Raw genomic sequence first — 13766 nt, forward strand, 5'->3', positions numbered from 1 at the left:
GAATATCTGACCAAATATCTGGGCACTGTGGCCCAGCCAAATTGACACAACACTAGCCATCACACAACTCCACCAGTAATATTCCCAGGTGGAAGTAACACATTCTTCCTCTAAAAATCACACAGTATTCTACCATTGGATATACCTACCTCTTCTAAAAGTGAAAGATCTTCAGTACAAAGATCTGTATCTTTGCAACTACCACAGTATCTAACACAGCGCCCTACATATTGCTGACATTTGAATATTTCTTTTTTTTTTTAAACATCTTTATTGGAGTATAATTGCTTTACAATGGTGTGTTAGTTTCTGCTGCATAACAAAGTGAATTGGCTATGTGTACATATATTCCCATATCTCCTCCCTCTTGCATCTCCCTCCCACCCTCCCTATCCCACCCCTCTAGGTGGACACAAACCACCTAGCTGATCTCCCTGTGCTATGCGGCTGCTTCCCACTAGCTATCTATTTTTTTTAAATAAATTTATTTATTTATTTATTTATTTTTGGCTGTGTTGGGTCTTCGTTTCTGTGCGAGGGCTTTCTCTAGTTGTGGTGAGTGGGGGCCACTCTTCATCGCGGTGCGTGGGCCTCTCACTGTCGCGGCCTCTCTTGTTGCGGAGCACAGGCTCCAGACGCGCAGGCTCAGTAGTTGTGGCTCACGGGCCCAGTTGCTCCGCGGCATGTGGGATCTTCCCAGACCAGGGCTTGAACCCGTGTCCCCTGCATTGGTAGGCAGATTCTCAACCACTGCGCCACCAGGGAAGCCCCTAGCTATCTATTTTACATTTGGTAGTGTATATATGTCAATGCCACTCTCTCACTTCATCCCAGCTTACCCTTCCCCCTCCCTGTGTCCTCAAGTCCATTCTCTATGTGTGCGTCTTTATTCCCATCCTGCCCCTAGGTTCTTCATAACCTTTTTTTTTTTTTTTTAGATTCCATATATATGTGTTAGCATACAGTATTTGTTTTTCTCTTTCTGACTTACTCCACTCTGTATGAGAGACTCTAGGTCCATCCACCTCACTACAAATAACTCAGTTTCGTTTCTTTTTATGGCTGAGTAATATTCCATTGTATATATGTGCCACATCTTCTTTATCCATTCATCTGTCGATGGACACTTAGGTTGCTTCCATGTCCTGGGTATTGTAAACAGAGCTGCAATGAACACTGTGGTACATGACTCTTTTTGAATTATGGTTTTCTCAGGGTATATGCCCAGTACTGGGATTGCTGGTTTGTATGGTAGTTCTATTTTTAGTTTCTTAAGGAACCCCCATACTGTTCTTCATAGTGGCTGTATAAATTTACATTCCCACCAACTGTGCAGGAGGGTTCCCTGTTCTCCACACTCTCTCCAGCATTTATTGTTTGTAGATTTTTTGATGATGGCCATTCTGACTGGTGTGAGGTGATACCTCATTGTAGTTTTGATTTTGAATATTTCTTGAATAAATTCCACAGTGGAAAAAGCTACTAAGTAAGCTATTTCCAAAATTGCTGAGCATTGTTTAATACCAAAGGAATTGAATTAAGTTACACAATAAACCTACTTAGAATAAAATGGGAAAATGACTATTTACAGCAAAAAGTAATAGCTGGACATCAATAGGATGGGCAAACAGAAAAAATAGCACGTGGATTTAAAAGCTGTACTTGGTATTTTTCTTCTCCTTCTGATATTTATCCTTAAGTACAGTTCTTGGTGCAAATCCAATATCATATATAAACTTTTGCTGAAACTATTTGAGATACTATATATTTGGAATAGCTGTTATATAAGGGTTTAATACAAGGTTTAATTATTTAAATATTAAAAGATCTTCACTCATCAAGCTATCTCTTCTACAACGTACTACCCTGCACAGACCCTGACAGCGGGACAGTAGTAAGCAGGCTCTAGATTTTTTTTACTTGGGTGGGGAGCTTTAAAAAATAAGATTGCACAGGCCTGGTCTTTGAATCACACCACAGCCTGTCACCACAAACCTCCGCTTTCTGCACACCTGCACTTTCTCCTTTGGTCCATTCTTCACACTACTTTCCTTCTATTAGGGAATATTATTGTGCCGAATAAAAACATCTGTCCCGGGGCTTCCCTGGTGGCGCAGTGGTTGAGAGTCTGCCTGCCAATGCAGCGGACACGGGTTCGAGCCCTGGTCTGGGAGGATCCCACATGCCGCGGAGCAACTGGGCCCGTGAGCCAAAACTACTGAGCCTGGGCGTCTGGAGCCTGTGCTCCGCAACGGGAGAGGCCGTGATAGTGAGAGGCCCGCACACCGCGATGAAGAGTGGCCCCCACTCGCCGCAACTAGAGAAAGCCCTCACACAGAAACAAAGACCCAACACAGCCAAAAATAAATAAATAAATAATTAAAAAAAAAAAATCTGTCCCCAGCCTCCGTAATCTCTTCCTGTACCAACTACATACTTGTCATCCCTAATAGAGACGTTACTACTGACCTCTCCACAATATTCTCAATCTCCTCAGCGCTGTCACATGCCAGTCACTGGTGACCCTAAGATAACAGAGTTCACGGCCCAGATGACTTTCCTCTCACCTTTTCAAACACATTCTTAAAACCAACTCCTTATCACTTAATTCTAAAAGTGAAAGTAAACTCCTGTTTGACTAAAATGACTCCAAATGATCTTGTCTTTTTCATTAATACATTTCATTATCTTCACTCATCTTCTCCCCTCTTCCTTGCAGTCCTGGGGGAAGTAAGACCCATACATTTCTTTTAACCCAATGTCATCTTCCACGATTATAGGTTTGAGACCTTGCTCAGTCTTATTTGCAACTTCACTTGCTTCCTCCTGTTGGATTACTAATACATGCAGATTTACTCAGACATATCTTTGCTCAACCATGAGAATTTCAGACTGAGCTTAAGGGAATAACGACTAGTGAGAATAAGAATTTAGAAAGAGTGCCATGGAGAGAATTCTAAAACCAGAAAGCAATTTGAAAATTTAGATGGTGATGCAAAACAACAGTAATAATGCAAAACACATAAATAAGGACCTCTTTGAAATTGTAGATCCTGAAACATTTCTATAAAGCACAGGATAGCAAAAGAAAATTTGTTTATACTTATTATTACTAATCTGAGAGAATAAAATATTCTCAATACTGTCTTAATTTATCATACTGTCTTTTCCTATTAAATGTCAAGTTCAACCACACATTTTCTGACCAAGGAGAATTTTCAGAAATAATAATTCTTTATGTGAACAACAGTTAATTTGCTATGCACAAGGGATACAAGGGGGGGAAAGATGCTGAGGTCTAGTAATGATAAATAAGAAAAGCTTGATATGCACAAAAAGAAAATAGAAGGTAAAACATGAACACAGAAGATGCAATGAACACTCTCTGACTAGGGTAATCAAGGCAGGCTTTGCAGGGGTGGTGATACTCAAGCAGAATCTAGGAGTATAAACCTGATTCCCTCCTGATCCATTCCCAATTTTGGTCAATAGGAACCATTATAGGTACCATCATTCAATTCCTCCCTGTTCCTTGTTCAGTTCTTTAAAGGCCAACCCATTCTCCTAATTTCTCATGTACTTGCTCTTTCTTCTCTATTTTAACTAGTTTAGGTCTGTATTTCTTCTTTCCCAAACTCTTAAAATATTCCAACTGAACTCACTATTGTCCGCTCATGTTGTCCCTCACCCCCAATTTTTGCACAATGCTGTCAGCATAAACTTCCTAAAGCTGGAGTCTGACACATCACTTTATTGGCTAAAAACTTTCCGTGGCTCCTTACAATCCAACAAGAAAACTCAGACTTGTTCGCATGCCATTCATATGACAAATGGAATAAGCAAAGATAAATGTAGCAGTGGAAGCAAAATAAAAGGGGACGAAGTGCTTGAGTCTGTTATCTGACACATTTTCATTGGGACTTGAGCCTTCCAGAGCGGTCAGTCCTTCTCTTTCGTTTGTGACTTCATTCTCAATCTGTTGCTTTGTCCCATTTCTTCAACAGCCATGTAAGGAGTAAGGGAAGAACATTCCAGTCAAGAGAACCTTGTGAAAAGGCCCCAAATCTGAAGGAACTTGACTGATCTGAAGACCTAAGTGACAACTAGTGTGGTCCTACCTTAGGTGAGTTGCAAGGTGTTGTGGGTCAGGATAAGTCTTGGACTTTGTGCTGTAGTTGTCTCTGTGTTCACTTCCCTGACAGACTGCAAACTCCCTGTGACCAAGGATTGGACACTTCTTCCTAGATATCCTCTTCATGTGGCTAATTGTGACTATCTGTCAGGCCCTAACTTAGCTGCTGGGTCCTCAAGAACCTTGTCTCTGTTGCTCTCTTTTGTTTACTAGCACCTAGCATAGTGTTTAACATAGAGTCATAGTAGGCACTCAGTAATTCTCTTGAATGGATATAATAAGCACCAGGCAGATACAAGCTTCCCTTATGCCCCATGTGCTCCATGCTGTCTTTAGTGTGGTAGGTACCTCTGCTCCCATATGTGCTAAGGTTTCTCCAGAACCTCTAGTTTACCCTCACCAGAGAGCACCAGGGTTGGAAAGGAATGGCTATCCAGTTGTGTAAAATGCAAAAGGGGCTTTGGAAATCTGACCACTGTTGAAACAAATTTTAAGTTAATCTTCCAGTTTTTACCTCTATCTTACCCAATTACTATAGTCCTTGTTTCCACTGCACATAATGATGCCAATTCCTGAGACTTTTAGGAGTTTGGGTGCAAATCAGGTTTACTTCTTGGCTTTACCCACTGCCTACTTAGTCTGCAGCTTTCTAAATTCTGCTAAGAAGACATTTAAACTCATCCATTTGTTTTTCAGCCTCCAAAATTTTGTTGCTGTTGTCTCCTTTCCAAATCTACTTTGTCCTTTATGGGTTTATGTCTTTAAAAAAAGGCCTTCTCATGTAGTTTTAGTAGGACTTATAAACAGGAAGAAAAAGTAAAAGCATGTCCAATCTGCAGTCTAAATTTAATCTTGACTCTCTAAGCTTGCTTTGGGCATTCTTCCTTGTGGTTGGTTTTTCTATTTTAATCTTCCAAACATATAACCCACAGACAGAGATATAAAAATATTTCAAAGAGCAAATTAATTAATTAAAAATAAATGTATCCAATAGGAATGAAAAAACAAAACAAAACAAAAAAACCGGGGTGAAAGAGAAACTAATCTGAGAGTCAGACAGAGAGAGTAAATTTATTAGGTTACAGTAAATTTATTATGGTACAGATGAACCGGTTTGCAAGGCAGAAATAGAGACACAGATGTAGAGAGCAAATGTATGGGCACCAAGGGGGGAAAGCGGTGGTTGGAGGGGTGGGATGAATTGGGAGATTGGGATTGACATACATACACTAATATGTATAAAATAGATAATAAGAACCTGCTGTATAGCACAGGAAACTCCACTTCGCTGTACAGTAGAAACTAACACAGCATCGTAAAACAACTATACCCCAATTAAAAAAAAAAAGATTTTTTTTTTCAAGATTTACAAGATTCACAGAGAACCACTCAGGAAAAAAACATACCAGTGTGGCAACATTTCTTAACTCCAGGAGTAAAGCTTCCAGAGAGAAAAGTGACAGAATCAGACTGGCATCAGCAACACCAGCATGTGAGAACACAACATTCCAGTAACTTCAAAGTTCCATAGAAAAAAAATTCTGAATTTGTAACAATATAGCCAGCCAATCAAGTAATCAACAAAAACATAGGTTCACTAAGAAAATTTGCCACCCACACATCACCCCCTGCCCCCTGCACTTTTTTTTAATGACAAAGATGCACTTAAGCAATACTGGGGGAAAAAGAGAGTCAACTAAGAGGTCAACTTGTAAACAAGAAACAGGAATCCCTGAATGTCTCTGAATAGACTGGTGAGAGATAATGGAACAGAGTAAAGCAGTAGAGGTCGTAAGAAGTAAAATTCTGCATATATTTTGAAATTAGAGCTGACAGGGTCAGAAACACGTATGAGCTGTGAGAGGCAGAGATATTAAGGATGACTCAAAGGTTTTTGATCTTACCAACTTAAAAGAATAAGTTGTCATTCGATTAGATGGAGAAACAGGTTTGGGACATGCTGAATGGGAGATGCCTAGTAGACATCCCTCCAGGTGGAGATGTTAAGGAGGCAGATGGATATACAAGTCAGGAGTTCAGAGGAGGGGTACAGGTTGGAAATAACAGTAATCTATAGATAGTATTTGAAGTCATGAACTGGATAAAATCATCAAGAAAAGAGTGCAGATGATAAAATAAGGAAATAATTTGTAAACAACATAAAAGAAAAAAGAGAGAGGAGAGAGAACAAGAGAGTGAAGTTACGAACTAAGCCCTGGCACGCTCCAACATTTGGAGGTTTAGGAGTTGAAGAATCAACAAAGGAGACTGAGATGCAACCAGTGAGGTATTAGAGAAAACTAGGATAACATCAAGTGAAAAAACTGTTACAAGGAGAAGAGATCAATTGTGCCATATACTGCTGATCAGTCAAGTAGACTGAGAATAGGAACAAACCACTGAATTTAGCAACATGGAAGTCTTTGGTAACCTTGAGTAGACAACTCCTTCAAGGAGTTCTGGTGCAAAGGGAAGGAGAGAAATGGGGCAGTAGATAACAAAGAAGAACTGCATTAAGAGTAGTAATGCTTTTTTGTTGTTGCTGTTTTTAAGATGCGTGAAATAACAGCATATCTGTGAGTAGACAGGAAGGATCTGGTAGAGAAAGAAAAACTGAATACATAGGGGAGAGAGAGTAGAGAACTGCTAGAGCAATGTCCTTGAATCATCAAGAAGGGATGAAATCTTGCACAAGTGGAAGGGTGGCCTTAGAGAGAACAGTTTATCTATATTGACCAGAGAAAAGGAGAGGTTTGGGGCAGATGCAGGTAACTAGGTACATGTGGGATGAGGTGATAAAACTTCTTTTCTGTTTGCTATTCTCTTCTCAATTAAATAGGAAGCAAGATTCACAGGCTGAAAGTGAAGATCGGGGAAGAGGTGGTGGAAGTCTGAGGAAAACAAGGAATGGAATAGTCATGCAGAAAAATGGAACGAATGGACTATGGAAATACAGTATACGTATATGGGAAGTAGCCATGACTGCTGGGCTTAGTGAACATAAATGTACAGTGAAATTGGCCAGCATGTCTGTGTTGACACTTGTACAAGAAAGTGGGAGAGGGAAAGGGGGATTGACAGCATATGCTCTGTACTGACTGTAACAACTCCTTGTGGAATTAAAGCAGGAAGTAAAGTTATGAGGGGAGTGTGGGGCAGTGAAAGGTAGTAAGATCAACAGACTATAGACTACAATAGATCTGAATGACTGATGGAGTTGGGGTACCTAGACAAAGATGGAGACAGTGGTTGGAAATAACACTGAAATAGCTACTCTCTATTAAGCACCTACAATAAAACAGTTAACTTTTGATATTACCTCATTTAATTCTGAGAATGACTCTGAAAGATGGACGTTATTATCCTTATTTAAAAGATGAAGTTAAAGCTAAGGTTAAATTACTTGTCCAAGGTCAAAGAGCTACTAAGTATTCCAACTGGCTTTTTGGGTCACATTTTCTTTCAGAAACGAACACCCCACAAAACTAGAATAAAATCCTTGTGAATAAAATATTTTACAGACTAACTCACACTTTATCCATTAAAAAAACTTACTTCAATGATATCCAGTTTTTAAAATGGCTAACTGAAGTATTACTTTAAAGCATCATAGAGAAAATAAAAGGTAAATTGTTTCTATAGAAAGCACCTTCTATCATGGAGTAATAAATTCAAGCTAAACTATCTACAGTTACTGCTATTATTACTTTGGCACTGAGTTAAATATAAAATTCTTGGTATGTGTCATGCACAGGTAAGATCTCTTTACTCTTAATATTTCCTTCCTTCTCCTATTATTTTCTTCAGGCTTTATGTGGTTTTCTTTACTTCTGATTCAGAAAGTCATGGCTTATTTTACTCCACTGGAAAATGTACAGTTAGTTTTTGGCACTTGACCCGAGACTCCCAGGATTACCAAGAATTTCTGCGGACTATGTATGCAACAACAACAAACTGTTTCCAAGGCTCCAAGTTCTGGCAACCTCACTAAATAGGGCGACCAAAAGAAATTGCAGCATTAAGTTTCACTAGATCTTTGCTGTTCTAGGTAGTGATTTTGTGAATTGCTAGATTTGGATCCCCAACTCATGCGAGAATGCAAGAAATCAATAAAGCACTTCACAGGCATTCATCCATCATACAAAACTCTCCCACTCTCTGAAGTTTATGACTATGTGACTAATCAACAGTCAAGAAGTAGGTAAGCTATGCCAATGGGCAAGACTTAGCAGATGAGTAAGGAAGTAATCCATTACCAATTTACCCGCTTTTATATTCCTCCACCAATCACTTGATTTTAAAAACAAATCATTTTAAAAGCAGCTGGCTTAATAATCATTCTTCTTCACAGATTCTCTTTTCCTAATTCAGTGGCAACCTGGTTTTCATTTGAGGGGTATATTATCCAGGTACAGCTAACTAAATATATGTTAGATAAGAATTTCATTTAATTTTATTTAAATACTTTTAAAATCTACATATATAATGCTTATAGGAAATGTAAACTTCCTCCAACTTTGAGATTCCCATAATTAGAAACCTTCAATAACTACAAGTATACTTTTCATTTATTCAAATATTTACCAAGGGTCTGCTATGTGCCAGGCACTGTTCCAGGTACTGAGGATAGAGCAATGAATGAGACAAAACTCTCTGCCTTCACAAAGCTTCCATTCTGTGGGAAATCTCTTGGTATCCAGTATCTAGTATGTGTCTGGGCATCATATTCACAAACACAGGTGCAAATACAATTGGAAGTATCCCACAAACTATTGATGCATGTCATCACTTTGCAATTCCCTCAAACGTCCTGAACTGATTCTTCTCCTAAATTTTAAATGAAAATTATAATTGAGCTTGAGTCATAAGGTGAAACTCTGTCTCCCCAACAATGTCATTTAAATCATGTCATAAGATTTTATCCTCTTATATCCCTATTCTCCAAAATTTCTTACTGTTCGGGGAGGGAACATACCTATGTATTTTAATTTTAAAGAGAGATACAATTGTGAACATGGAATTTGGAGATATCCCCAAGAGACTTCTATAAGATTAATAAACTAAAATGCTAATTAACTTCCATTTATTCATTCATTTAATAAATATTTGTTCATCCCAGAAGCTCAGACTCTACGTGGGGAGCGAAGGTGGAGACAATAAACACATGCAAATACACAAAGATGATTATGTGTAGGTCATGATCAGTACTAGGAAGAAAAAAACGCAGAGCTGTGACAAAGACTATAAGAAACAAACTACAGCCCAGGTTATCTACTAACATACTTAGACCTACATTAAAGTCTTTCTAGGTTGCCTTTAAAACTTCCTGACATTGATTTAGAAGACTGAGTATTAAAGTTCATCAAACTTACCTCAATTTCACTTTATAGAACTAGAGCTAGTCTGTGAAATCTCTAGCAGAAAATAAAAGACATCACCCATTCAGCAGTACCTCTGGGATCGGGCTTTTGATTATATACAGTGTGACCATACAATTTATTATCCAAACTGCAACATTTTCAAGAGAGAAAAGGGATGTTTTAACCATTATGCCAGAATAACAGGCACAAACAAGAACTTTCCACCAGGGCAAACCAGGCCATTTGGTCACCCTAATTACATACTACATCAAACAGACCTAGTCCAAAATTTCAGGAGTATTTTATAGTTCCAGATGGATTTAAATTGTAAGTAGTATCCAAGTAAAGAATCTAAATTATAATCTGGACCACATAAGCCAAGTGATTCCCTTGCTAAATTTAAAGATTTAAATACCTCACAACATATACAAAATTAATTACAGGCGTATTATAGACCTAAATGCGAAAAGGCAAAATAAAAAAGTTTTGAAAAGATAATCAAAGTAACTCCATGACTTGGGATAGGGAAAAACTCCTTAAAAAAAAAGGAAAAGAAACACTAGCCATAATGGAAAAGAGTGATAAACATGTCTACATTAAAAGAACTTCCATTCACCAAAAGAAACCATTAAATGGGAAAAGATACTTGTAACAGATACATCCAGCAAAGGATTCATAGTCTAAACACTGAACTCTAGAAAAAAACATGCAATTCAATAGGAAAATGGGCAAAAGATTTCAAAGGCACTTCACGAAAAGATGAAATCCAAATGACCAAGATATGAAACGGTGTTCACCTCATTAGTAATCAGGGAGATTAAAACCAGGTACAAATACATACCCACCAGATTGGATAGAACTAAAACATAAAATACCTTATACTAAATATTATTGTTGAAGGATGTGGAACAACTATAACTTTCATATACCGTACTAATAATTGAAATAAAAACTAGTAAACAACTACTTTGGAAAACTGTTTGTCACACACAATCCCCATGATCCTGCAATTCAAAGTATACACCATAAAGAAAATTACATAAACATGCATCAGTAAACTCAAACACAAATGTTCACAAAGGCATTGTTCATAATTGCCAAAAACTGTAAACAATTTAAACAACTGTAGAATATCCAAAACCACTGCAGAAATAGATAAACATATAATATGCATGATGGAATACTATCTCCCAACAAAAGCCAAAATAAATATATACAAGATGATTCCATTTATATAAAGTTCAAACACGGACAAAACTCTACCATTCAGAGATGTAAACTTAAGTGATAAAACCATGAATGTCAGAATAACATTTATATCTAGCTTAAGAGAGTAGTAGTTGATGGGAAGATGCAGGGGTGGAAGGCTTGTGGGATGTTGGCAATGCCTGCCTTACCCTGGATGGTAGTTACAAGGATCTTTGTTTAAAAATATTTCATTTTTATCTACTTATCTTTTCAACAATAAGAAAAAAAAAAAAAAAAAACAGCTCCCTAGAGGGAAAAAAATTAACATCTTAAAAAGAATTCTAAGAATGTTAAAGAGATTAACTCACTCCATAGTTTAAAAAGAGTTAACAAGGATCTCTAAATCCAAATACACACTGTATTCTAAACATACTGTATTCTAAAATCCATGAATAAACTTTTGGCTTCAATCTGTTATACTGCCACTCTTCAGACAAATTTTGAAAAAGGTGGAATTTCAGATATCAAATTACTCAACAAGTCATGTAAATTCTAAAATTTTAAGACCAAACACCCCACTTCTAATTTTGAAATTTGAAATAAGTGCCCGGTTGTTGACTGGACCGTTATAAAGTAGTTTTAGATTAGATACTGCTAGGTAGAATAATATCAAGATTTGATAACTCCAATTTTTTGCAAACACAAATTCCCAAACCTCTGTTACACATTAAATAACTTATATTTCTTAAGAAAAAAGAATATATTATGTATGTGGGTTTAAATATCAAAGCCATAAGTACAGACATAAATTCAATGATTAAAAAAAATCTTTTCATTGCTGTACTTATATAACATATTTATCAAGTCATGATAAAAAGGACAAATTATGTTTTGCATATGATTTTAACTATTAAAGACTAACAAAATGTTCACTGACCCTAGAAGCTGTTGAAAGGATAATCTGTAAAAATGTGGATCGTTATTAAAATACAGACTTTTTAGGTTCTTGCATAAAAGAGTGTACACATTTTTTTAAAAGACTGAAATGAATACATTAGAAATCTTCACAATGTACAGATTTTTTTCCTTGTGAGGAGTGAAGGAACTGGCAAGACACCTTAAAATTCAGATTAGGTAAAACAATGCCTTTTTAAAAAGTTATTAAACCACTTTAATGAGAAAAACTGTTTTCAGCTTGTATGTGACTCTCACCAAGAACTTCAGAGGACCTTTTTCACAATTTCACAAAGTCATAAAAATTAAAACATTATACAGCTAAATATGCACACGGGGGGGGTGGTCAGTGGGAGGGGAGAGGAAAGAAAATTAAGATAAAATAATTTAAGGCTCCCTACCCAGGTATAAGATTTGTCCCAACACGAGTGCTATTAAAAAGGATGTACCAGAGAATCAAAAAAAATGTCATTAAATACTTGCGTGATACCGCCAAATGACTCTCCTGGGTCAAAGATTAATCTTTTTAAAAAAAAAATAGATTTAGAAAATTTTTTTCCTATCGCCGGACCTCTCTCCTTACCATGCTATTCATTCTATAACTCTACCATGTGATGCGAAAATTATCAATACCTTAGTTATCTTGCTTCCCTCTCCTAAGTGTTCCAAAAACTTGTGAGGTTTCTTTTAAGATCAGGAGCTAAAGTTTATTTTCTTCCTGGTTTCCTGGCGGAGCTAAAGCCCAGACGTGTGAACGGAAACAAAACCCACAAGGCTGTGGCGATGCTAAATATTTGGGGGAGGACACCTTCCTCCCCGACCCCAGAACTCTCTGTCCCAGGGAGCCTCCACGGGGGTCGGTCAGCGCCCACTGACCACTCAGATCTGCCTTGTGAACAAGGGTCCCGGAATAAGCTTGAACACTTCTTCCCCTCGGGCTTCCAGAAACAAGGCCGAAACGAGAGCAGCAAACATTTTTAAAGAGATGGTTGCACAACAGGTTTGGAAAAGGATTCCGGTCTAACAGGTAAATACCACACAGGAGACAAGTGGGATGTGATCTGCTCCATGGTACCAATGGCATTTCGAGACCGTCTGCGTCGCAGAGGAAATCCAAAGTTTGGGCACATCACTTACAGTTCACCTGAGGGATATGCAGCGAACTGAAATTAAGAACGCGAGAAAATGGGTGCCGGAGAATCAACAAATCAGCACTTTAAACTAAGACTAGGCGGAAAAATTCTTTGAATACTCAGGCTTTGTTTGATGCTAAGACGACAGAACCACCGAATTTAGGAGTTGGAAGACGCGTATCTCCGTGTTCTTCGGCCCGTTCTCGGACTTCAGGGCCGCCGTACCCGCCCCGCTCCCGGTCCTTAGTGCCCGGATTGACGGCGCGGACTTTGGGGCAGAAGCCTGGGAGCCCAGGGAAGGCCGCGGCCCGGCCCAGCCCGCAACGCCGGGGCCCGGAGGGAGGGAAGGGGGCGGCCCCCCTCAGGAGGACGGCGGAGGGAGTATGGAGGGAGCGAGGAGGTCGGCAACCCCGAGCTCGGCAACCCCAAGCGCCCGGCCCGGCTCCACACCCGAGGCCCGCCCCGGCGTACCTTTGGCGAGAGCTACGGTAGAGTTCTCGGTGTCGATAGTGTAGAGGATGCCCTCGTAGCGGATCTCCGCCTTGGAGATAAGGCTGATCTTGCTGCCGATGTAAGGGGTGCCCCCGCTCATGGCGCCGGCGCCGCCGCCGCTCCCGGCCGCTAGCAGAGAGGCAGATCCCGCGCCGCTGTGGCCGCTCCGCACGCCCGCTTGCTCCGTAGGCGCCTACAGCAGCCGCCTCAGACCCAACATGGCGGCGGCGCCGGCTCCGCTACCCTCCCCCAGCCTCCCGCCCTCAAGCCGCGGCGCGGAGGCTGCGGCGGCGGCGGCGGCAGCACCAGCGGCGGCGGCGCGGTGCATGCTGGGCCGGGGAGGCCGCGCTCTCGCGAGACTCGGCCGGCTGTGGGCGGCTCCGGACTCCTTGGCAGCCTCGGTAATTCTAGCTACGCGGTTTGGTCTGGTCTGTCGCTACCGTGCCCGGGTGGCCTGAGAGGAGATTCACGGAGAGGCCGAGTGCCTCGAGACGCCAGGTCACTGTG

The 13766-nt window shown here is 39.8% G+C and overlaps 1 protein-coding gene across 7 annotated transcripts in view; it reads right to left on the bottom strand.

The window, feature by feature from the left end:
* LSM14A (LSM14A mRNA processing body assembly factor) overlaps positions 1 to 13566 on the bottom strand; it is a 53395-nt gene extending 39829 nt beyond the window's left edge. For all 7 annotated transcript variants that reach the window (XM_059903533.1, XM_059903532.1, XM_059903530.1 and 4 more), the window contains exon 1: positions 13239 to 13566. In XM_059903533.1, coding sequence (XP_059759516.1) covers positions 13239 to 13359 — 121 coding nt within the window. In that variant the 5' untranslated portion in view covers positions 13360 to 13566. The remainder of the gene's footprint in view (positions 1 to 13238) is intronic.
* Positions 13567 to 13766: the final 200 nt, after the last annotated feature.

This window comes from Balaenoptera ricei, chromosome 19, assembly GCF_028023285.1.
Source record: "Balaenoptera ricei isolate mBalRic1 chromosome 19, mBalRic1.hap2, whole genome shotgun sequence".
Lineage (NCBI taxonomy): Eukaryota > Metazoa > Chordata > Mammalia > Artiodactyla > Balaenopteridae > Balaenoptera > Balaenoptera ricei.